We start from the raw sequence: 26,709 nt of genomic DNA, 5'->3' as shown, positions 1-26,709 counted from the left end.
TGGCAGTCAAGACAATTATCTTTTAAATAAACACATGACTCTTCACTCAAAGACTTTTTGCTTTCCTAATGGGATGTGGATTATATAACATACGCACGTTTTAGAAATAACTGTAGAATCAGAGACATTTCGTGATTATTCCGACCAAAGTTCTGCCATATTGAAAATGTGAGGAACTGGGTCAGGCTTGGGATAGCAAGGTTAAGAGCTTCTATTCCCAAGTCAGATCCAGGTTGGGTCCCAGCTTAGTTATTTGCTAATTTGTGTGACCTCACTTTTCTGAGTCTTCATTTTCTCAATTGGAAAAATGGGGCCAATCATAGTTCCTAACTCCAGAGTTGTTGAGAATGAAGACTGAATGAGTCAATATGGTTAGTGCCCCATAAAATTCTTGACTTTATTATTGTTTTGTTGTGTTGCTGTTACTTCCACCGTGTGGTAACTCATAAAATGGTACGTAAATTTCTGTTTTGTACCACATAGCACATGTACATGTAAAAACATTAAGAAAAGCTGATTTTAACAGTCATTAGTTATGATGTCCATTAAATTAAATGGCTTAAGCTATCCCTCTGTAAAATGAAAATTAGTATTTGTTTATTTAGAATTACTCATACAACTAAGGAATGTTTGGGATTCCCTAAATGATACCATGGGGTGTCATTATAACAACGTGTGCAGAAAAAGCACACTAAGCTTCATGTCAGGGAGAAACAAGCATTCAATTATTGGTCTTTTTTATCCTAAAACTATTATAGTAACAACATACAGCGAGATATGGGCGTAGGCACTTATAATTCTTCTTTTTCCCCAAAGAAGTCCACAGTTGAATGGCTAATTTAACGCAGAATATTTGTTATTTTAAATTTTGTTGTTAAGCAGTCTTTAGAAAGTGCAGCAAAATGGAATATTGCAAAGAAGCACAGATGGTATCAGACTGCTTACATCACAAATGGAGGTGTGTGTGTCTCCTGCCCTTGTGAAATGTGTTTCAGCTTGTTCAAGTTGCACAGGCTAGTTTTACGACATCTGATTGTGCGTGCGTGTGTGTGTGTGTGTTCTCAAATGGTTCAATATGCTTAATTAAAAATTTTTAAATAAATAAATATTAAAAGCATATATTATTTATCCATATACCTATCAAAATGTGATACTAATCCACGAGAAACTGAAGAGAATAAGTTTAAATCTAAAGTACAAATGCTTTTATGTAGGTTTCTTTTTTGTTTGTTTTGGTTTCACTTCTTTTCACGTTCTTACCTGAGAAGATTTGGCAAGCTTCTGGGTATATTCCTTCTCAATCTGCTTCAGCCTGCTGTTGGCCTGAAAAACACACGTACATGAACACACACACACAGTGACCTGTGAGCTTGGTATCTCTTCCACATGCCTATCACCAGGCAGCTGGGACGGCTGCCAGCTGCACCGCCCTTCTGGAGCAGCCAGAAAACCACAGGGCTTGTCTTTGATCTAACGCCAACTATTCATCACTTAAAAAGCAAAAAGAAAAAGGAAAAAAAAGATCTCTCCTGCCAATTATTAGACAAACACAGACTTCTGTGGAAAGAGAAAGGGAGAAGGAGAGGAGATAACAGAAATAGACACAGCAAAAGTGTGAAGGCTCAGAAAGTAAAAATGGGGAAAGGGAGAGGAAAGAAAGAAGAAAAAGGAAAAGGAAGAGGTGGAGAGAAATTGGAGGAGGAGGAAAATGTAATACTCTTTCCCTTAATTTAAGGAGAAAAGAAATAGATTCTCCTGGAGAGAGGCACATAGGGGATTTTGGATTCACTGAGGAGAGCTGAGCCCCCACTCTGCCTAACACACCAGAACTATTTTTGGAAGTGACAAATATATCTAAATCAAACGATTTTTATGTCCTGGAAGTAGGGTGGCCTTGCCAGAATAAGCCCACATTCCTTAAACTTATCCTTCGCCACTCAAGTTCCGATCCTTTGTATGTGACCTGCTTTCCCGTTCTCTGGAAGCCTTTGGGATAGTCCCTTTGTCTGTAGCGTTTGGAAGTGTCACAGTGACATGCCCTAGACTGGGCCTTTCCCCGCCATTGTCCAGGCACTAAGGAGGCCTTTCAATCCCAGCTGTGTTCTTCCTCTCTAGAGGAGGCTTTAGTCATTACTTTCGTCATTTCCTCTCTTTTCCCTGGGTGTCTGTCTGTCTGTCTGTCTCTCTGTCGTCACTCTGCAGTTCTAATTCTTGGACCTCTCAGGTTTATCATCTCTCTTTCTTATTGCTTCTAATTTCCATTTCTTTGCCTTTTTTATTTTTTGTAGAGTTGTCTCAACTTTCAATTTTAAACTTTCTATTGGATGTAAAAAAAATTCTGCCATACTATTTGTAATTTCCAAGAGTTTTTTTTTTTGTTGTTGTTGTTCTCTGAATAGTATCACTACCCTCCTTTTTACAGATGAGGAAATTGAGGCACAGAGAGGTTAAGTAACTTGCCCAGCATTACACAGTTAGGAAGTGATGGAGCTAGGACTCAATCCTGAACAGTAGAGCATGGGTGCTTTACCAGCGAAAGCATACTGCATAATGACTGTTCATATAGTCCCTATTTTTCCTGAGGTTATTAAGTTCACATATACCTATATACATGTATAGATCTCTAGTGCGCACACACACACACACACACACACACACACACACTTACATTTTGTGTCTGATCTCTAGAGTGTCTGTTTTTTCTGAGTTCCTTTTATTTATTTGCTTTGTCAGCCTGGTTTGGTCTCTGCTTTTCACTTGAGATGCTTTCCTCAATTGTCTGGTGATCTTTGGTGTTCTTTCTTATTTAAAGTCAGGCCCTCTAAAATGGGCAGGCTCAGGGATAGGTAGATCTCATCAAAGGGCGTCACAAAGGGACCTGGACTTTCCCATGCCAGTGTCTGACTAAACATTCTTCTTGGACCATTTTGCCCAGAGTTGCACCCTCCACGTAACCTACTGACTGGCAGCACAGATGTGGCTGCCAGTGTTTGCAGAAGGGCAAACAGGTGCTCAGGATGTTGACTCTTGCACAGACCCGCTGCACTCAGCTGTACCTGGATCCCCCTAATTCCATCTCTCCACAGAGCAAATCAGGGTTGGGGGCAGGGGTGGATAGGGAATAAATTCATATGTTGAAACCCTAATCCCAATGTGTGGTCCTTGGAGGTGAGGTCTTTGGGCGGTAACTCGGTCAGGGGGGTGAAGCCCTCATGAATGGGATTAGTACCCTTAGGAGAAGAGGCCAGAGCCCTAGCGATCTTTCTGCCACGCGAGGATACAATGGGGGGCCTGCAGTCTGCCATGTGGAAGCGGCTCTCCCCACACGGCAGAACCCGACCATACTGGCACCCTAATCTCAGACTTCCAGCCCCCAGAACACTCAGAAAGAAATTTCTGTTCTTGGTAAGACACCCAGTTTACGGTGCTTCGTTATAAAACCCGAGCTGTTTACGACAACAGTCATGTTTTTTATGGACTTAAGTTCAGAAAGCAGTTCTTTAGAGTTTACACCATGAATCTCTCTGCATCTATAATCCCATTGAGTACACTGGGTAGTTTTGTTTCTTCGAGAATACAAAGGGCACGTGACTACTGTTATGTTTTCTAGTAAGCCATCAGACCATGTTCTAGCTCTACAATTAATAAAGTCACTGTCCAGTATAGAATTGAGGCCACTTTGAACCTCTTGAGGTTTATCTGTTTTGATTCACATTCTGCCAATATTTTTTTTAGATCACAAAATGCTTGATAAAGTATTTGTTGCCCATCTAATAAACACTTACAGAGCTCTTACCATGTGCCATGCACTGTTGTGTTTTAAAAATATTTACTCACTAGGAAATGTAAAAGTGATCATGTCAGAAAGTTAATTTTCCCTAGAAAAGATGGAGTCCGAGATGCCGGTTAGTGCAGGACAGCCTGTGCGTCAGCTGCAGGCACGCTCATGAGCCTGTGGCCAGCCAGCCCAGAACCCCCCACTCAGATAAGTTCCTTTACAGCTAACTATCCAATTCATTCATCCACTGCAGGCCATCGGCACTAGAGCAGTGAACAAAACAGATGCAAGTCTCCCCCTACCTTTATGGGACTTCCATCCCAGAGAGTAAACCAAATAACGTATCATGTGTTAGGTGGTACAAGAGCATAAAGCAGGAAAGAGAGATGAGAAGTGATGAAACGCAGGGGGTGGTTTACAATTTTTAAAATGTGGAAGTTAGGGAAGGCCTCACTGAGGATACTATGTGAACAAAGGCCTGTAGGGGATGAGGGAGCCATGGTGAACTCTAGAGACCAGTGAACAACGTCCCCCTTGGACGAGGTGAGGTCTGAGGCAGAACGAGCGGCCAGATCCTGCATGGTATTGTCACAATTGTGAGGAATGTGGTTTGTAATATGAGTGATGAAGGGTCCTGAAGAGTTTTCAATACAGGAGTGACATGATTTAATGTAAGCATTCATACGATCAGTCTAGCTCTTGTTTAGGGGCAAGAATAAGCAGAGAAGCCAGTTGAGAGTCTATCACAAATAATCCAGGATGGTAACAGAGGAGGTGGTGAGAAGTAGTTAAGATTTGAAAGTAGAACCAGTTGGATACACTGTGTGATAAAAAGAAAGGAGTCAAGTATGACTTCAAGATTTTTGCCCCAACCAACTAGAAGGATGGAGTTGTCATCATTACCTCACATCAGAAGAACTATGGAGGCGGGGGCGGGAGGGGGGGAAGATCAAAATCAAGCTCAGTTTTGAGTTTTGGACACCCTCAGCTTGGAGATGTCTGCTGGACATCTGGTGTTGAAATGCATATTTAGATATTTGAATCAGGGGACTGGTCTAGGTTAGAAGCATAAATTCAGACCAGTATCTAAATGGCATATAGAATTATGCTACTGGATGAGAACTCAAGGCATCAAGTGTCTATAAAAAGAGAAGAAGTCTAAGCATACTGAGCCCTGGGCCTGCAAATGTCAGGCGGCTGAAGATGAGGAGGAAAGCAAACGATGCCCAGAGAGATAAGAAATCAGGATAATATGGAACCTTGAAGCCAAGTAAAGAAAGTGTTTCAAAGACTATTCAACTCCTACAACTGTGTCAAATGCTACAGAAAGGTCATGTAAAGTGAGGACTGAGAAATGACCACATGGCTTAAACATGTGGAGGACATTGCTGATTCGGATAAAAGCAATTTTGGTGGAGTGGCAAGGATGAAAGCTAGATTAGAGGGAGCTCGAGAGTGAGGAGAGGAATTGGAGCAGATACAAACAGATTGTTCAGAGCTTTGTTACAAAGGGAAGGACAGAAATGGGCTGGAAGCTGCATGGAAGTGGGTAAAGAAAGAGCCGATTTGTTTGTTGTGTTTTTTGTAAGATGAGAGAACTAAGAGCATGTGTGTAGGCTGATGGGAAAGATCTGGCAGCACAGAGGGAAGAAGAGAAGATGCCAGAGATTTCCTGGAGCTGTGTCCCTTAGTGAAGGACAGCGGGTGGGATCTAGAGCATAAGGGGAGGAGATGGCCTTTGCTGGAAGATGCAGGTAAATCACCCTCAGCAACAGTGGTGGAAACTTCTGATTAATCCCATCTGCTCCGGAAGTAGCAGGAATGATTCATCGGAGAAGCAAGAGTGAGGGTGGTAGGAAAGATTGTGGGAGGTTTGAGGTGTGAGGAAAGGATAGGAATAGTCATCTAGGAAAGTGGGCTGGAAAACGTAGTATGAGTCCCACGTCTCCAGGAGGCAGTCGAGTCCACTTGAAATTACCAATATTGAATTTAACGAGAGACCAGTTGGTGATATATGAAAGCCTCTAGAACTTGTAATAGCTAAAAGGAGCAGAATCAATACTCTGGAGAATAATGAGAGTCATGGAAGAAATACAGTTAATAACAACCTTCAAGGTTTTTACTATGTATTTGAACCTAAGTCACAGCTGCCTGCATTTCTGAATTTCTCAGATAAATCTATAAGGCTCTGGTTTAGCATGGTTGAAAATTTATAGCTAATTTATTATGCACTGTCCCCAAAACATTTTTTGAATAATTTTATTCTCAGGATGGTACTGACTGTACATTTCATTTCCAAACATAAAATTAAGTTAGGGTGAGTTATTTGAATCCACGTCTTATTTTCATAGCTGTCATTACTGTAGAGAAATACAATTTTTAAACAATCATTTGCAGCATGGCCTAAACAGATGTAGAATAACAGATGAGAAAAAAAAAATCACAATTTTTGAAGTGAGCAAGTTGTTCTTTTTTGCTGTTGCTGTTGTTTTAATCTCTGGCTCTTTCTCACTGTTCCCACTTATGCTTGGCCATGCCCTCCACCCTCACCAAGCACTCAGTTCCCCTCTGCTTTTCTAGAGCCTCTTCCTCAGGTCACTCTTCCCTGTTAAAGAGCCCACTGTGTTGTGTTGGTCCACGTTCTCCATGTAATTCCTATCAAAACCTTGGGTTTAAAACCCTATTGGAAAGGAACAAACCAACAAATGTTTACAAAGGTGTCAATGGTTGTTAATCATCTCAATACGCCACCCAGGGTACTTTGCATTATATCTTAATTCAAAAAAGTCCTTCATTCCTTCCTTTATTTTCCATTTCCTATCACTAATAGTGAAAATTCATTCATTTTTTCCAGGAAAGTGATTTGGAGGGAAGAAAAGCAGGAGACTCCTCTAGAACACTTACATTTAGGGCAAGCCCAGATCTTATACGGATAAATTTCTTTAAAATATAATAGCATAAGTTCCTGAATAAAATATTTGTTTTTAGGATAAAGAAAGGATACTTCCAAGATTCTTGCAACATAGCATAAACCTCAAATTATTATGCAGTCTTTTCTTCCCAAAAGCTTTGTAGGAATCCACTTGAAGCTTCCTCAAACACTGTGAATACAGGGATGGTCAGCTGGTGCCAGATGTTAATACATAGCTGTGTACTACCCTACAACAAAAATATTCTGAAAATTCTTGAGAAATATTTATATTTAATTTAAAATAGTTACTGAACTTTCAAACTTGAAAATATTGATAGTTTACCTCATAATAAAGGTACGAATTTGTGGAGCATGAATAAAATTCACGATTTCCACTTGGGCCATGATGGAGCAACAGAGACCATCCTTAATCTGCTATAGTAAATAGTTGGAAAACTGGACAAGATATAAGAAACACTGTTTTAGGATGCTGGGAAACAAGAAGAACAGGATTGTCAATCTATGGAAAGAAGGGGAAAATAAGGTAAGTCCTACAACCACTCCTTCTTCCTGGAGACACATTTTGGGCCTGAACATAGCGAAAGGGAATTCAAGCAACCATGGCAATACTGTGAATTGAGGAGATGAAGACTGGAGTCTGGGAAGGCTGAGGCCTCTGGAATTTGTGGGGGGAAGAGCACTAGACGGGAGGGAGTATATGGAAGTCCAGATATCAACATGGGTTCCCTTGGGTCTGTTGCTGATACTTACTTATGCACGTATAGGGTTAAGTTCTACAAGACCAAGTGAAAATTGACTGATGAGCTTTCAGACAAACAATTCCCAAAGCTTACACAAGGCTGAGAGATATTTGAATTCTGAATAGTCAAAATGAAATCCTCATAGAACATCCAGGAAGGTCACACTTTAGTTATGGAGTTAGACTCGCCTTAAGAGTAAAGACAATTTTAAATCTACTCTAACAAAGTTTGAAAACAAGCTTCAAATGGATAAAATTGGTCATCTACAAGTAACTTAACTGCTTCCTAAAGCAAGTCCAATGTTTTAAAAAATAAGTGGAGAAAATACAGCATTCAACAACGCAAATTTTATAATGTCCAACATCTAATTAAAGATAACTAGACATGAGAAAAAGCAGGAATATGTGAACGATAAGCAGGACAAAAATCAGTCAAAAGTGTTAGAACCAGAAATGACAGAGATGGTGAACCCAAATATTTAAACAAAAACATGAACATAGTGAGGACAGAAATGAAAGATATTAAAAAAACACAACTAAATAGTGTAGAACATAATAATATATTATCTGAAAGAAAAATTTCACTGGATGGGGTTAAGCGCTACAGAGGAAAAGATCAGTGACAACAACACTATGTTAACATCAAAGTAGATTTGAGAACAAAGTAGCTTAGCAGAAAAAAGAAGGATATAGCATAATGATAAATAATTTAATTCATAAAAATGATATAACTATCCTAACGTGTATTATCTAATTTAATGAGTTTTAAAACACATGAGGCAAAGAGTGATAGAACTGAAAGGAAAAAGAGGCAAATCTGCAAGTTATAATAAAGGAGATTTCAACCCTTTCTCTCTCAGGAATTGATAGAATAGATATAAAAGTAATAAGAATACAGATGATCTGAAAAATGCTGTCAACCAACTTGACCATTAATCAAGAGAGAATATTCTGGACCATACAACAATATCACTAAATTTTAAAAAAAGAATTGAAATCATACAGAGTATATTCTCTGACCACACTAAAATTAAATTAGAAATCCATAATAGAAATGTGTCTGATAATCCCCAAATATTCAGAAAATAAAAAAATATGCACCTAATTTCCATGAACCAGAGAAGAATTCACAAGGGCTATTAGAAAGTATTTTAAAATTAATGAAAATTGAAGCATTGTGTTGGTGGAATGCAGTTAACTCAGTGCTTAGTGGAAAAATTTTAGCTTTGAATTATTTTATTAGCAAAGAAGGAAGATCTAAAATAAGTGATATAAGCTTCCCCTGAAGAAGCTTGAAAAAGAACAGCAAATGTTTAAAACAGTAAGCAGGAGAAAATAATATATGTAACAGTGGAAATCAATGGAATAGGAAACAGGAAAAGAGAGAAAATCAATGAAACCAAAAACTGGTTCTTTGAGAAGAGATCAATAAGATTGATAAAGCTCTGGTAAGAAACAACAGAGAGAAGATGTAAATGACCAATACCAGGAATGAGAGCGAGGGCACCTCACTATCAGATCCTACAAACATTAATAGGACAATAAGGAAATATTATGAACAATGAATTGCCAAATATTTTTTGATAATTTAGACAAAATGCATACATCTTTTAAATGATACAAATTACCAAGCCTAACTCAAGAAGAAATAGAAAGCTCAGAGTTTTATATCCTTGTATGTATTAAATACACACACACACACACACACACACACACACACACACACCCCTCTATATTCAAGCCCAAGTGATTTCACTAGTGAATTCTATCAAATATGTAAGGAAGAAATAATATCAACTCCACAGAAAGTCTTCCAGAAAATACCTCACGATAACCGGTTAAAGGAGAGAAGTTCCTCCACCAAAACATGGATTCTATCTCTTAACACCATCGAAAGTCTTACACCATTACTTCTCCCCAGTCTCCCTTTCACGTTGCCAATATTTTCTCCTCCACTGACTCCTTCCCATGTAATTACAAAAAGGCTAGTTTTTACACACACACACACACACACACACACACACACACACACACACAGCCGTGCCTCCTCCATGCTGGGCACTGTCTGTTTACAGAGGTAAAGATTTAATGCAGTTGGGGAGGAGACAGATAAGTGACTACATAAGATACAGCCTAAGTGTCAGGAAAGCCACGCACAGGGTGTTATTAGGGAAAACCTACGAGATACCTCACCTCAGAGGCTTTTGTACGGAGATGAATATTAAAGGATAATGACGACGATGATCATGATGATAGCAACAAAATAACTAATATTTATTTTGCTCTGACTCTCCTGACACATATTCTTTATGTGCTTTACACATATCTAACCCTCTTAAAAAACTCTGTGAGATAGGCATGGTTATTATCCTCGTTCATAAATGGTGAAACTGAGAGTCAGAAAGGTTAAAAGACTTACTCAAGCTTATCAGGTAGGAATGAATAGGGATCAACTAACTGAAAAAGAAAGAAGAAAATTCCAGGTGAAAGAAGTAACGTGTACAAATCTTGAAGGAACATGGTATATTCGAGGCACCATGCTTTCCTTTCTTCACAACCACATTTCTTGGAAAGGTAATCTTTACCTTCTGCCTCCATTTTCATTTATGCATTAGTTCCAGAAATATTTACTGAGCAGCTTTGGTGACTACCCATTCTTTACTTATGACCTGAATTTGACCTGTTCCCTCCATTCAACTCATCAGTGACCCTATTGCTGTAATAACAGGCCATTTTTATAACATTCAATATTTTTTATTGTAAAAGTAAATACAGGGTGTGGTGATGGTTGTACAAGTCTGTAAATTTATTAAAAACTCATTAAACCTCACTCTTAGAAGAATTTTATGGTATGTAAATTATACCTCAATAAAACTGTTTTTAAAAATTATATACATGCTTAGTGTAGAAAAAGAGATATATACAGATAAAATATTTCCTGTAATCTATCACCCAGAGTAACAATGTCGACATTTTAGTGATTTTTATGTGCAGTAATATATTTGCATGTATCAGAGTATTTCTGAAGTCTTAAAACTGGTATTTTCGTCCTCTCATCAACCCTTCCCTGTTTGGCATTCTACCCTCAGTCCCTCACAGGAAGGATGACACAGCAAAAGGATAGAGAAAACAAAGGAGGTCATTTTTGGCTTTTGACTATAATCTGGGCTGATGGGATTCAGGGCATAAAAATTAATGTCTAAGTGTGTTTTATTCTGCCTGCTTCCCCCACTTTCTCCCCAGCTCTAGATTAGAAACAATTTTTCAGGTTGGGAGAATGAGACATAGTCTGAAGTGAAGAGGAAAATGTTTACCTGCAAGTCTGACTCTGAGAAAACGCCCTGTTTCTTGCCCTGTTCTGGGACACACCTGAGGGCTGGGGAAAGCACAGAAACCCCATACAGGTACAAGCCGGGCTAGTCTACGAGCAGAGCAGCCTGTACCCACAGGTGGGAGCAGGGGACTGCCAAAGATCGGTGTGGACAACAGATGCCTCAGTGCATGCTGGGTGGATAGGTGATGGACAGGCCACAGGATCCCGTGCCTCATCTCCACATGATAAAGCCCTCGGGCTTACGGTGTCCTGGGAGTAAATGGGAGAGATACCAAGGTCTGAGGGACTGGGAACAAGTATCAAATTTCTGTCATGCAGCCAAATGGTGACTCAAAACAGAAATTGAGATTAGAGTGAAATAAGCACATCTGAATTTATGATCTTTGCTGGTATGTCGCTATTAAGGGTGAGGGTGAGACGTTGGTGGTACTTGGCTCAGATCCTAGCTTTATGCGCCCGGTGAGGATACAGATATGAATAAGAAGTTCCTTGTGTTGCATCCTAAGACTTTTGAACCTTACTCTGTGTCAAGGATAAGTTTTCAATTTCATACAATCATTACAAGGAAGGGTACTTAAATTAAAGACTCCTTCTTTTCCATCATTATATATAAATCCCAACTTGAACTCAAATAAACAAAATCTTGAAAGCGAAAAGAAAAAAAAAAATCCCAACTTGAGAAAATGGCAAACTAGTGTAAACAACAAAACATCTGTAAATGTCAGTGCTCCAAATTTAGTGACTCTTCAGTTTTAATTAATTTCTGGAAAATCGATTGAATCATTTTATATAGTGGCTTTACCCAGACAAAAATCTAATAATTAGGAACTTCCAAATGTTTTGTTTTTTTGTCACTATTTATTTTTTAAAAATCCTATGGAGAACCACATCCTCTATTAAAGAAGGAAAAAACTGGACTGTTTAGGAAAAGGGCTGTAGGATCGTTATCAATGTCACCATTTATTGAGTATCTACTCAGTAAATACTGGTGGATCCATTCTTAGGAAAAGCGCCCATATTCCTGAATTTGGCCCTATTTTTGAATATGCTGAATCAATATTGGATATATTTTCTGTCCACACAGAGTTAATAGCTATGGCCAATACTGTAGACTAAACTAATGCATAATGGCAGATAACCTAAAAAAACAAGACAGGACAGTTGATTTTCTGCTCTTACTGTAATTCACAAGGGCTAATTTTCTCACCATTGCGACATATATATTTACATGGCCAACACCCATAAATGATCACATAAGATTTACAAGAATTTCCACCCCACTCACTGAATTAGAAAGCAAACTGTGAAACAAGCTTATGGAACTAGTTAAAGAATTAAGATCTAATCATATTTCAAAAGCTCACCCTCAGAGAAGCTCTCTGAAGCAAAGGCCACAGAAACTGAAACTCATTTATTACTTGGGCAGAAATACAAACTAAGAGAATGAGGGAGGAAAAAAAACTTCAGTTTGCTTCAGGGAAGAAGCAACTATTCTCTGATGTGCAAAAAAGAATTTATCATCAAAGACCAAATGTAAATGGGGTCAATTAATTTTTTTTAAGAATCTCTACCTTCTATAATATTTTATGTCTTTGCTACTATTATGCTTTTCACCAAAATCTAATGTTGCACGATTTGACAAATGTTAAAGGAAAATGACTACTGCATTTAACAAATTTTAACATACATAATATACATTTCAAATATACTTAATATATTTACATATGAGTAGCACATTTGTTGGTATAGTGCTTCTAGGAAGCAGCCAGAAGATCCATTCCAAATACGTGACTTCAGACATCAAAAAATGTTGACATTGTCCAATGATCAAATGCAGCTAATTGAATTATTGGTCAAGTAATAAATTATTTCAAATAAGCTTTGAATTTAGGAGTTAGATGTCCTCATTTGGCATCCTCATGAATCACATTAATATTTCATTTATTTTTGAAAATTTTCTATTTTTTGGCTCATTTGTATAAGAAAAAACGTAATGAAATAATGTATTATAAAAGTTGCTATGTTAGATTTGTAGGTGGTTCAATATAAAGCATTAATCTCAATACTTGACAAAAGTTTTATTTCCCCTAGTGGATAATTCGGAAGTTTAGAATAGGTACTGAGAGGACATTTTTAAGATGTAGTCATTAGGTCTTCCTAATTAAAAATGGCCTAGAGATAATCTAGTTTTTCAGGATCATCCATATTGAGATACAATTACCATGCCAATTCATTGAACACTAATATTCGAAATGTTTGACAGTCAGTGTGAAGCCTATATGAGTATAAAACATGCTCTAGCCCACATTCAGTCTGCACACATAAGGTCTTCAGTTATAATGATTTTGTTGCTGTGCTGGTGAATGTCCCAATGCCCAGACCCTCAAAGCAACTCCAAACATCTTTTGCATGAACTCAAATTGCTTTGATTGGCTATTGCAACGACGACTGCCAAATGGTAAGCAGTAAAGTATGGTGGCCAAGAGCATGAGCTTGGAAGTTAAACCTGCGTGGTGTGACCACGGGCAAATTTTTTCACTCTCCTGGGCATGATTTTATAATGTGCAGAGAAAGTTGACAATCAAGATTAAACAGCACTGAGGTTCAGCAATGTAGGAATGGTGGAAGTTCAAGATGGCAAGAGATCAGAGAGTGGTGAGTAAGCACTGGAATGAGGACCAGGTTCTTCACGAGGGAGGGAACAGGGAAAATAAAAGGTAAGGCAAGAGTGATTAAAAAAGAAAAAGAGAGAACTTGATGGACTGAGATCTTGGAGGTGAACTGGCTGAGCAATGTTGGTGTCTGGCATGGCTCTACTTTTGATGGATAAGTGGAAACAAGACAGACGTTACTTTACTACAGCTGGCTACTAGAAAAGCTACCTATCAAAATCCATCTTTTGCAGTCAACTCGAGTTATTCATTCTTTTTTCATTCTTCCACTTTGAACCCATGAAAATAACTATTTGCCTCAGATTCTTCCCTGGGGGAGCAATTTTCTTCCTGACATGTCTCCAAGACAGGGGTGCTCTGCTGCTTTTGCCTTTGCTAATAATTTTTATTTGTAAATGTCTAAATTATATAACTGACACATACAGAAGGACACATTCTGTGTGTTTATAAAACACGATAAAGAACCCTCCTAAAACGACCATACAACTTAATATCATCTAGCATTGTAAATGCCAGCGCTTCCCCCCACCCCACTCCATCCCCATCACTAATGCAAATTAATCACTATCTTGAATTTTATTTCCCTGCTTAAAAAATGATCATATGTGTAAGGACCTTTAACAGATTATTTAGGTTTACTATTTTTTAGCCTTGTACAAACGTAATCACGCTCTACGTTGTTTCCTGAAATGTGTTGTTTCTCACACAACATTGTTCTAAGAGTTGCTCATGATATTTTCATTTTAAGATGTAGTTCCTTCAGTTTCATTGCTTCATAATATTCAATTGTGTGAACAGATCAAAATTATTCATTCTTCTGTTAATGGGCATTTCAACTTTTTAAGTGTTTTCTTCCATGGGCCATGCTGCTGTGAACATTCCTGTACATGTCTTCTGGTGCATATTCGTGAGTTTCTAGGCATATGCTAAGGAGTTGAATTGATGGTTCATAAATCAAACGTTCAACTTTATAGGACAGTGCAGCAAACATTTTATGTTATCACCACAGTATATAAGAGTTCTTTTTTTGGGGGGCGGGGGAAGGGGAACAGGACTTTTATTGGGGAACACTGTGTACTTCCAGGCCTTTTTTCCAAGTCAAGTTGTTGTCCTTTCAGTCTTAGTTGTGTAGGGCGCAGCTCAGCTCCAGGTCCAGTTACCGTTGCTAGTTGCAGGGGGCGCAGCCCACCATCCCTTGCAGGAGTCGAACTGGCAACCTTGTGGTTGAGAGCCCGCGCTCCAACCAACTGAGCCATCCGGAAGGGAGCTCAGCTCAAGGTGTCACGTTCAATCTTAAGTTGCAGGGGGCGGAGCCCACCATCGCTTGCGGGACTCGAGGAGTTGAACCGGCAACCTTGTGGTTGAGAGCCCACTGGCCCATATGGGAATCAAACCGGCAGCCTTCGGAGTTAGGAGCATGGAGCTCCAACTGCCTGAGCCATGGGGACCGGCCCTGACTCTCTTGAATTTTTACAATAGCCTTCTAATCGGTTGTCTTAGTCTATTTATTTAATTTAGTTTAATTTAAATTTTTGCTGTGAGATATACAGAGGGTGCCAAAAAATGTGCACACATTTTAAGAAAGGAAAAAACTGTATTAAAATTGTAATACTCAATATATTCGGATAACAAAAGACGAATACAAGTCATGTGTATATATTTTTTGGGCACACCCGGTATACCCACCCACCACCTTTCACCTGTGTTCTATGTAAAATGTAAATATGACACATCACTTTGCTTCAGTGACTAGGCTCAGTGTAAGTGCCCGAGAAGGCCGGAGCAGCAGGGACAGAATCCTGAACCTTTCTCTCTGCAGTCTTACCCTCTCCAGTGCTCTGCTCCTGTGAACTACAGTAAACACATGGGCTCAGGTCATTCTCTGAAAGCTCTACTTGCTTTTGTTTTTTTCATGGTGAGGCTCTAAACTAGTGGCTCTCATCTGGGTGACCTGGATTTAGGAGGCCTTGCAGCATTATCAGAAGACACAAGAAAAAGCCTGTGAGAACAGCTGGGGGCCTACAAATGCAATCTCCATGATCTTCGGTTGAAGGGTGTTTGTCCCCTCTGCTCCCATTACAGACGCTGAGTTTTCGGCTGACTCAGTTTCTTCTACCGAGACCTTTGCAGCATCACTACTAAATGTCCCATCTTAGTCTAACACTTTCCTGGGGAATATACCTCGTGCGTGGCACTCACCAACTGGCCTTTAATTTCCTTTCAGACCAAAATTGGCACCATAGGCCCTCATATCTATACCCCATTGCATGTTGCTCTGATCCCATTTGGAATGGGTAGGTCTTCAACGTCATATGACTTTTTGGGGGGTGCTTTGTTTCTGTCTGATGTCAGATCAGTTTGCTATAGCATTAGTGGAAATCTTCTGGATTTCACTAGAGGGAAAAAAAAAATCAATAAAAGGATGACAATAGGAGACTAAAAATAAAACAGGGAACCAAAATCTTGAGAAATAATTTTACAAAGCCTAAATGTCTGTTAAGAAGCTATGACATTGGAAACTATTTCCCTGAACAGGATTATGACAAAACAAGAAAGTAGGAGAAATGACACCAGAGTGAAAGGAGAAAAATGTTCTTTGAGATTCTAAACTTACTGAGTCAGAACTGCCAGGATCTTGTTCCCATAAATCTGTATTAAAAGCTCTCTGTTTCTTTGATAATCAGCCCAACTTGGGAACAACCACTGCTCTAGCTAACTGAGGACATGACTAAGGGCACTTTCCTACATAAAAGTATTAGAACAATAATTTCTAAAACACATAATTTCTGCTTACACTTCTGCTATATTATCTCATTTCTACTGTGATTTTTCTGTGAAAAGTGCCCAAGTTGAGATTGGCTGTTTTAAATAAATGAATATCATCAACTTTGAAAACCCCCAAAAGGGTTTCTATGGTAACACAGAGCAAAGATAATAACCACCAAGATCTAAATAATCAAGGTTGCTTAGTGATCTTAAGCTGGCTTACTTTTAATGGGTTTAAACATAGTAAAAAGCAAACAGCTCCAAGGGGTCAGTAAGTATTACTACAAGAATTTTTACCTAATTATGAGGTCCCCCCAAACGCCGAATAAATATAGAACGGAATATACTGTTTAATCATGAAAGTAATTAAAATACATAAATACAATTTTCACTGAGTCCATTACTTTCAGAAAGTAATTATTTATCTAATTCAAGTCATGCAGCTAGGTGTTAGAATTAACTTCTCTGAATTAAATACAAAAATGGAAAGTCATTTTAGGATTTGATCCTCAATCATTTTCAACCAAATATCCAAATTCACTTCAAATTCACACAAGAACTGCAGCAGCTTCACCTAAATCAGTTTTCTACAAGTTAAACATCCCTCCTACACTCAGATGTGATTGTGGAACTACTTTGATCTTTATTCCCAAATTTATTGCTCCGTGTAATCCATGACAAAATATAATGTGATTTACTATATCTCTATATGACAGCCCAGCAGCTGACAGAACTTAATAATTGAGCGTAAGAAAAATACCTTCTGGCACTAAAATATACAGATCATAATGGGGACTCTTTAGTATCACTTTACAATGAAACCTATATAAGCTGATCATAAGAACTTCAAAACAATTCTTTTTTTTCTCATGTATTTTTTATTTTTATTCCTTAAATGTGCTTGGTAGCTACAAGCAAGTAATTATGGAACATTTTGCTTTTGTTCTCATTAAAACAGTGTGGGACTAGTCACATGGTAATGTTCCTTTCTCAAAGGACTAAATTTCTCCATTTAATTTGATATAAGTGAAGAAACAAAACATGGAAATCTAGGAGACTCTAAAAAGGTACATTTATATTTGGTTATGATATAGAAAAAGCTAGATTAGCTAATTATGCCTTTTATTTATATATATATTACATATATATATTTTGATAATTATATGATATATATATATATATATATATATATATATATATATATATATATATAAAATTATCAAAATCAGGTGAAATCAAGAACTCACATTAGAGTTGCTAGCGCTGAATTTCTCTGAAATTTCCTCTCCCCAAACATGAACCTGCATCCAGGGCAGGAAATGTCAGACTAGATGGCGTTTAGATCTCTTTCACCCTAAAATGTCCAAGATCCTTGAGACTGCCTCAGGAATTTAGTAGTTTTCTTAATGTAAGCGTGAGTTAATGTCTGGTTGATGTAAAATACACAAAGCCAATAGAAGAAAGTGCTTAAATTCAATCTAATTCTAGAGAGCACACAGATAAAAACAACACTGACCTGCGTGTTCTATTACGAGCAAGAATGAAAACTGAATGGGTTTTCGGCAGAGACGGCCTCCACCCACACCCCACCTGTATATCCAGGCCTTGTGGATGGAAAGGTCAGCACTTAGATCACCCAACTGCCTTGTATAGGGCACAAATTATATCCATTGTCACTCCTTGAAAAGCTGATTTCTAAACTTCAAGTAGACGATACGATTGCAAATTAATATAAATGTGTTTCTTGAAACCCAACTTCAGATCAGTGGCTTCCAAACCTTCCAAATCAGCGCATCAGAATTCCTCCACCTCCAGAGATTCCTAGTCAGCAGGTCTGTGGTGGGTACCTTACATTTCCCTTTTCAACAGTCTCCCCAAGTGAGTCTGATGCTCACTCAGAACTTAGAAAATCCTCTGAAAATCCTTTAACTCCTGTTGCCAGTTTGTCCTATACTTTTAAATCCTGCAGGATGGTTTGGTGTTGCTGACAGCAACTGATATTGATGATCTATTTTATGTGTTTTGTAACCAAACAGTGAGAAAAAATACAATTTTTAGCTTTATCATATCAATTTTCCACCCTATGTGGTTTTAAAAAATGTTTCTCAACTCTTGCAAAAACTTATACTCCACCTCATATATTCATTTTCTCCTTTTTTATTTTTGTCATTGAGCAACAGTTGGCAAGCTCATCTAAATGTGATTTGCTAAATATTTGGAAACCCAGACACATTTACTTCCATTTCTTCCTTCTGACTTAGTTCATCATGCATGGAAACTGGATGTAAAATTGAAACAAATCTCTATCCGCTAGGTTTGTTAATATATTCTTAAGTTCTAACAATTGTTCTATGGAAAAATGCCATTTGTATATTCCTGGAAATGTTCTGTTGGGAAACCTAATCTTTGACTTTTGGTCAATAATCCTTTTAACTTCATTATGTTTCTCTTATTCCTTCAGTTTGGCCTATATCCTTATTTACCAAAGCTTGGTACAATGGTTATGCGAAAGCACCACTCTTGATGGGACAAAACGAATGGTCAAATATGCTTTTCCGTGATGGTACGATGACCTTGGATATCCTCTTTGAGGCGCCCCTTTCTACCAACACCCAGTCAGGTATCCTACTTGTGGCTTATACCTCCATCCCCACTTGACTTCCACTGCCCCAGCTCCCAACTTCCGTGTCACTTCCCAAGACAACTGTAGTCATCTTTAGTCAGTGTTCCTTTTCAACAATAACAATAGAAACGATTTCAATGTGAGATCTACATAGGGACTTTCATCTGTTTTGTTCACTGATGTATTACAAGTATTACAAGAGTAAGGTTTTCAGCAAAAATTCCACCCTTCCTAAGCACTGGGCATGTAACACCCTTTATACACGTTCTCCCATTCAATCAACATATAAGCTAGGATGCAGAGATTTCCATCCTTGTTCTCTACATGAAGACACTGTCACTTGGTAAGCTGTCCCCATCACAGAGCTAAGAACGGGAGCTGGGTCTGCAGCTAGACCAGTGTCACTCTGTGGCCTGTAAGGACACCACTGATGTCTCTCTACACTGCTCAGATCCCTAAGAGTTGGTTCCTCGGTCTCAAAGGAATAGTTACTGTTTAATGAATTCTTACTATGTGCCCAGCGCTTTACAGAATGACCTCACTTAAAACTGCAAGAGAGGTATTAGGGTGCTATTTTACAAATACAACCTGAGGCGCAGAGAGTAAGCACCTTGTTCAAAATTAGCAGGCTGTGCGGCAGAGATTTGGATTCCAAAAGCCCAGACCACCTCTGGTTCCCCATAAGTGCTGTATCAGAATTTTCTCCTTAAAAAGCTATCATTTTATTCTACACAAAAACCTTCAATGGCTCATAACGCACAAGTAATAAGGGTCCAAACAACTAACTGGGTGAGGCATTCAATGCTCTTCACACCTTGGTCATTAGCCCTTACCCATTCCCTTTGGAGTTTGCCACACTGTATCCACCCTCTACACATGTCCTGCACCTCAAAACAGTCCTTTTTTCAAGCTGCTCCCACCAGTTAGAAAGCCTTTGCCAATTTCCCCACACACTCTAGAAGAACCCATTAAAATCACATCTCTTCCAAAAAGCTTTCCCAGATCCCTACCCTGAGAATCGTTAATTCTGCTTCTCCCCTGGGTTACAAAAGCACCATGTGCCTCCAGGATGGCAACTGTACAAGTTTGCCTTGCAGCAGAGGTACGTGTATGTGTCTGTCTTCCTTTGCCAGACTATGAGTCCTCAGAACAGGACTTGTGTTGAAATCCCCTTTATAGACATTAGCACAGTGCTTTGTGCAAAAGCGGCCACTGCTGCCTGCTGAACTGCACTGAGAGAATGTCCCGGGAACTCTTGGAAGAAGGATAATATACCAATTCTAAGGTCTTCTTATTTTGCGCACATTTATTATTCTGTTAAAAACCAGCAAACAATACTTTAGGAACATTAATATTTCAATTTCTTCAACACAGAAATCATATACTAAACTGTACTTAAAAACTCCCCAAGACAGATGGTTACTAGACTTATTGTGATCACTTTGTAAGGTATATAGATATTGAATAACTGCATTTTGGACATCTGAAACTCATATAATATTATATGTCAATTATATTTAAAAAACCCAAAATCTTATATAGATGAAAATGCCAATTAAAGCAGAAACGTGTAAAACGATATAGGTACTTAATGTCGCTGTCTCAGTCACCATGCTGACAATACCTTGGATCGTCATCTTAGTGTGTGCCATGATGCTCGTCTGGATGTTGTAACTGACGATCACCACCACTGCTTTCAGATCCTTTTGTCCTATGTGATCATTGGCTCCCATCATGAGTGACTGGTTCTGCTGGAGCAATATGACGTTTGGGGTCATACTCTCGCCACCCAAGCCCAGACACAACGGTTTTGACACCCATCTGCAGAGAGACTGCTGAGATGCTCACGGATTGCAGTGTGAGCTTCGGGACTTAGATGTCTCATCTGGTACCCGGTGCCAACATCCGAACCCAGCTCATTTGTTAGTGCCTGCTTACACTTGTCTGCTCAAAACGTCTGATGTTCAGTCTGGGATGATGAAGACCCCAGCTGATCTCAGGCAAAGGCGAGTTCAGCGCAGCATTTTCCTTCACCCAACGACTTTCTTGTTTTTCTGCACACTTGATTCCAATGTCAGCACAGTGTTGACCTGGGGTCATGTTTTCAGTCTCAAAATATCTTTGCCTAAAAAATCTCCAGAGGCTTCATACCACAAACCTGAATCGCTTAGGAAGGAAGGAAGAGCCAGTTCAAGGAAGACTCACTGACCTTCTTCACTGAATCAAGTTGGTAAGTTTGCAAAAACTTAAGTCGTCTTTTAAGCACAACTGAGAGTTGGTTCCTGTGCTCACAACCTATTCAATCCAGCTGTGAAGATCTTCATACTGAAAGCCTATCGTTCTTCACGCCGAGAACCCAGAGGAAGGACCACTGTTGAAGAGAATCATGGTGGTTCTGGGGATGGGGAGGCTGCCGATTGGTCTGAGGGTCTCTCACGCTCCTGGCCAAAGTGGGAGATGCTTACAGCTCACTTGTCTGGCACCTGTGGAGATGACTGGCTGGTGTGTGAGCGGGGAGCCTCAGCAATGTGGTCTGCTGGGGTTGCAGAGCTCCAGGCTCCCTCTGAATTCTCACCAATTTGCCAGCACTGTGGTTCTCAACAAAATACCCCCAGACCCTTACCCCTTGGATCTTTAGGTAGTTGTCAGCCTATGACCCCCAACAATTGAAAATCACCTCTCCAGGATATTTGGTATAAAAGACAAACTATAAATGCATAACTTCTATTAAAAATTTAAAACTCAATATCTTCCTATAGACATTTGAATGAAATTCTTATCTGGGTTAGTGTGTTGCTGGGAAAGGCTTGGCTGGCCAGCTGACTTCCGAGAGTATTCAAGAACTTCTTGTGATGCCATCCATTCGATGCACTGAACTTGTTGAATCCTCCATGGATCACAATCTGAGCCCCTCTTTGCAAGTTCAGAAACTGAATATTGCTGGTGCCCCAGACCCACACAGACCAAATCCATGGTAGTCCTAGGTTTTAAAGGGCATTCTCTGTTACTCTATGTACTATCGATTATTAACTTACATTTAGGTTTGCACATAACCTTGCTCACATTCTAAACCAGCCTCTTTTCATGCTTAATACCTGTCATTTGTCACAAGCACTCATCTCTAGTACTGTTATCTCAGAACAGAAACTGGAAAAAACTTCCGAGAATTTTTACTGTCTCTTGTTCAGAAAGGTTATATAGTTAATCACTTTAGAATCTAAAGCTGCTAAAATCCTTGAAGTGCTTTTGTGATGAACAACATGATGATGGTTTTCAATTCACCCCCAAACAAAGGCCAAATAAAAATATATGCAAATGTATCATGAACCAGACTTTGTTCTAGGATGCTTTAGTGGGCTCTTAATCTTTTTAAATGTCAACAGCCTTCAAAATATTTAAGTACAAAAGACAAAAACAAAAACAAAAAATCCCAAAACAATGTGAACTAAATAATTTACTAGCCAAACAGGAAGACACTAAATTTTAAAATTTCCTTGATTGGTCAGAGGTATAATACACATTTTTAAACTCAAAACAGACTAAAAAGAGTTGTTCTTCTCTACTAGGTTTACAAAGTTTAAACATAAGAATGTAGTATTTAATTCTATACTGTTTCTTCTCTTGTGTTTTGAGGTGAAATAAAGAGAAAATGTTTTCTATGCACCATTTCCTTAAAATGTAGTTTGTTTTATTTCCCCACACTTGAAATAAAATCTGTGGCTGCCAACTGAAATCCTTAGGAATATCCACCAATAGGAAACACTTTGTTCTTGAGAGCTTAGAAGAAAAGGTTGTAATACTCCCAATACAGCTTCCAATACACTAATTTATCCGCTTCACCCAGACACACCTCATTATTGGTTATAACTACTTTATTGCTTGTCTCCCACTCGACTCAGAGTTCAGAGCTAAAAATTAGGGTTTGGGCCAAACTAAGGAATCTCAGGCCAAAGAATGTGGATTTTATTCTGGGTGCAGTGGGATGCATTAGAGGTCTGGGAGCGGGGACTGGAGTGAGTAGAGATATCACTAGGAAGGTGACTCCCCTGAGACTATAGAGAATGAACCAGAAGAGCAGAGCAGATAAATGTGGCCGTAGTCAAAGAGAACCATTCTAACATTTAGCGATACTTAATAAATTTAAAAATAGTTTATATTTATGGTTTTTTTGGTTCAAGTTTTTTTCAATTTATTTAAACTGAAAAACAAAACAGTTCACCCACCCATTTCTCCTACCCCCACTCCTGCATCTGAAAAGCCACCATATATTAAATATATATCCTAGATGCAGACAAATCCACAATGACAGAAATTCTGTTTTTAACACATGTTTAACCTCAAGCTAATGGCTGCTGGCTGTTAATATTTTGAGATTATACTTCTTTAGAACAGATGCTTACTTAACACAGATAAAAGAAATGTTAAAACATTAAACGAAACCTCATCCAAAAGAATTTTCTACCTTTCAAAAACTTCTCAGCATGTTTTAGGAGAGTTGGGATTAATTACTTATAATTTCTAAAAATGTTTTTTTTCCCCCTGGTTTACCTAAGCCAAAAGAAATGTTAATTTAAGTAAACACAAGAAAAGCTTTGTATTTTGACTCACAAATAGTAATAGAAATTTTCTCCGTATTATTAAAATTAGATGTACAACCTATGCTCATGACATTGCTCTGTATTCTAAATCAATAAGTTTTTTTAAAAGAGAAATTTTAGACATTTTTCACTTCAAATGTAAGAGAGTAAATATGACTATTCACTCAACACATATGTTGGGAGTACTATATAAAGTGCCAAAATTTCCTGTACAAAAGATATATAGTTTACAGCTAAACATCAGAAAAAATTCCTTAATTCACATTTCATTTCTTTTTGCCTAATAAATTCAGCATCATTTTTCATTAAGTAAATTTTTGATGTCATCATAAATAATCCTGTATCTGAGTTTTATTTCCCAATTTCAGGCAGCTACCTTCTGGGTTGAATAAAAAAACAAAGACAAAAACAAAAAAAAAACAAAAAAAAGAAAGAAAAAAAACCCCACAGTACATTGTGAATTATTTTAAATGCACTGTATATAAGGATAAACGTATAATGTGTCAAAATTGGGTAACTTTTGAGAGTAGATGGGGTGGTAAGAATTATACTGCAGAAACACGCAGTGGCACTTGTAGCTATGGTCATCCTAAATATGAATTCTACATTCAATACGTATTAACAGAAAAATATTAAATACTACCATCCCAGGTCAGGTCTACAGTGCATCTAGCCAAGGACATATACCATACAAATAATCTCTATGGAGCAGCAGGGGTCATGACCGTCCTCATCAACACCATCATTTTAATGTATTTGCTGTTACTTTGCTATTTGCACTGCTACCATAACACCTCCCTTGCCCAGAGGTCGTGTGTGTTACTAGCAACAGTCGTGTGTAATACTAAGGAGCTGCCTTGAGGCCCTTGATCATGCTATTGGGTGTAAAAAATCAATTGAAGGCAGTTGCCATCAGAATAAGGTGATAAGTGACAGAAGAGGGAGGAGTCAGAAGAACTATAAGAAGGAGAGAGAAGCAGAATGATAGTATAGGGCACATTTATTATAGGGAATCTTTTGTGAGTGGCACCAAACGTTCAGTGACAACTCTTGAGTTGTCAGGAAGGGTTGTTGACGTCTTCAGAATTTTTTAGTTTAAAAAAGGACGGGAATATGTTAGAGAAACAACTTTCAAAGTCGAAGTTTTGACACATACATGGGCATTACATACATAGTTATTTGGAAACTGACACGTGGAACATTATATTCCTGGACAATATCTCATAAATGAGGCATTCTTGTACTTCATTGTGTTTGTCTTGAAATTATCTCTTTGAAATTCTTCTAAACAAGTACCTTATTGAAAAAATAATCAGAATTAACCCAATCTTGGTACTAGAGAATCTGATCATAGAATCTCTCAATCTTCTGTGTAAAATGAAAACCTTTAAAAATCTTCACATGGAAGCTGCTTCATTCCATTTATCACTTCAGTTGTCTTGCTTCATACGTTTTCCAGTTCTATGTTATTTTCATAATTTATATTATTTTCATAATTTAAGCTGCATTACGGATACATTCAAATCATATTTGATACAAAAGCAGAAAAAAATGTTGGTTTTGTTCCATTCTGTTTTCAGTGTCTATGTCGATTTTACTGGTTGGTGAAATAAAGGCCCAAGAATTATTCTTTTGAAAACTTTTCAGTCTAATTGAGGCATTATAGTTGAAAAAACAATAAAGATCCATCCATTCATCTATCAATGCCTCATATTTTTATTAGATGCCTACTACATGCCAGGCACACTGTTCTAGGCATAGGAGAAACAATAATGAATAATAAATAAGTAAATTAATAACAATACATCATAAGTGAGAAGTAGGGTGGAGAAAAAAGGTAGGGTACCAATGATAGAAAGTGATAAGGAACTCTAACATTTAAGCAGGGACCAGCTGGTCGTGAGATCTGAGATCTGAGGGAAACATCCAGACAAAGGGGAAAAGTAAGTTAGAAGGCCTTAGGTACTGACTATATATTTAATTATAGTTGACATACAATATTATTCAGCTTCAGCTTCAGGTGTACAGCACGGTGGTCAGACATACACAATGTCCATGAAGTGGTCTCCCTAATAAGACAAGTGTGCATTTGACACCCCACAAAATCTTTAGAACATTACTGATTACATTCCCCAAATTGTCTTTCATATTCCCGAGGCAATATTGTGGGTAAAATATATATACATTTTAAAATATATATGTATATGTATATGTAAAAAGTATATATGTATATATAATATACACACATATATATTATATAGTCACAGGATGTGGAGTACAACTTAGGGAATAGAGTCAATGGAATTGTAGCAGCTATATATGATGTCAGAGGGATAGTAGATTAGGGGAGGGAGTTTATCACTTTGTGAGGGGTGTAAATGCCTAACTATTACATTGTTTTTTATACCTGAAATTAATAAAAAAAATAATAAAGGCCTTAGGTAGGAAAAAGCTTGGAATATTTATAAATGGCAACAAAGCCATATGCCAGATCTGTGTAGTCGTGGGGAAAAGGTGTAGGTGATAAGTTGGAGAGGTGAGTGGGGGCGAGATGACATAGCAGAGTTGAGTTTCCATTTGTTCTAATAGTAATGAGAAGCCACTGGAGGCATCTGAGCAGGGGAATATTGTGGAGGAAAGACTTAGAGCAAGCGCGAAAACAGGGAGTCCAGGTGGGAGCTCCTGTGACATGCCAGTCAAGAGCTGCTGGCGCTTTAGACTAGCGTGGTGATGGCAGGCCTGATGAGAAGTGGTCTGATGTGGGATCTATTCTGAAACACTCAGTAGGACTTTCTAATAGGAAGACGGGGGTTGACAGAAGGAAATGAGTCCAGGATGACTCTGAGTCTGGCTGACTGACTTGCAGAAGACTGGGGGAGAATCAAGAATTCTGTCTCAGAAACGGTAAGTGTGAGCTTTCTGTTAGGGTGTCAGAGCAGATGCTAGGGGAGGGGTTGGATACACAAGTCTGAGTTTGGGGGAGAAACTAGGATAAGAGATCCAGGCTGGAAGTTGTCAGTGTAGAAATGGCATTTAAAGCTGTGGGGCTGGACAAGATCAGTTAGGGACGGAGTAAAGAAACATTAAGGGGTGTGAAGATAAGGTGGGGACAGGGAAGGAGGCAGAGCAGGAGGAGCTAGGCAATTAGGAGAAACCCTTGGAGAGTGTGATGTTCCTCCCAACTGATAATGTGAGTAAAGTCCATCAAAGAGGGAGCGATCAATGGTGTCAGAACTGCTGAGAGGTCAATGGAGATGGGGATCGTGG

At 38.5% G+C, this 26,709-nt stretch overlaps 1 protein-coding gene across 4 annotated transcripts in view; it reads right to left on the bottom strand.

The window, feature by feature from the left end:
• CEP112 (centrosomal protein 112) overlaps window positions 1–26,709 on the bottom strand; it is a 336,631-nt gene that overhangs the window by 87,343 nt on the left and 222,579 nt on the right. For all 4 annotated transcript variants that reach the window (XM_088802335.1, XM_088802333.1, XM_088802332.1 and 1 more), the window contains one exon: window positions 1,261–1,323. In XM_088802335.1, the coding sequence (XP_088658461.1) occupies window positions 1,261–1,323 (63 nt within the window). The remainder of the gene's footprint in view (window positions 1–1,260; window positions 1,324–26,709) is intronic.

This window comes from Rhinolophus sinicus, chromosome 12 (assembly GCF_057876585.1).
Source record: "Rhinolophus sinicus isolate RSI-liver-muscle chromosome 12, RSI-T2T, whole genome shotgun sequence".
In the NCBI taxonomy this organism is placed as follows: Eukaryota; Metazoa; Chordata; class Mammalia; order Chiroptera; family Rhinolophidae; genus Rhinolophus; species Rhinolophus sinicus.
This window is presented reverse-complemented; position numbering and strand designations above follow the sequence as displayed.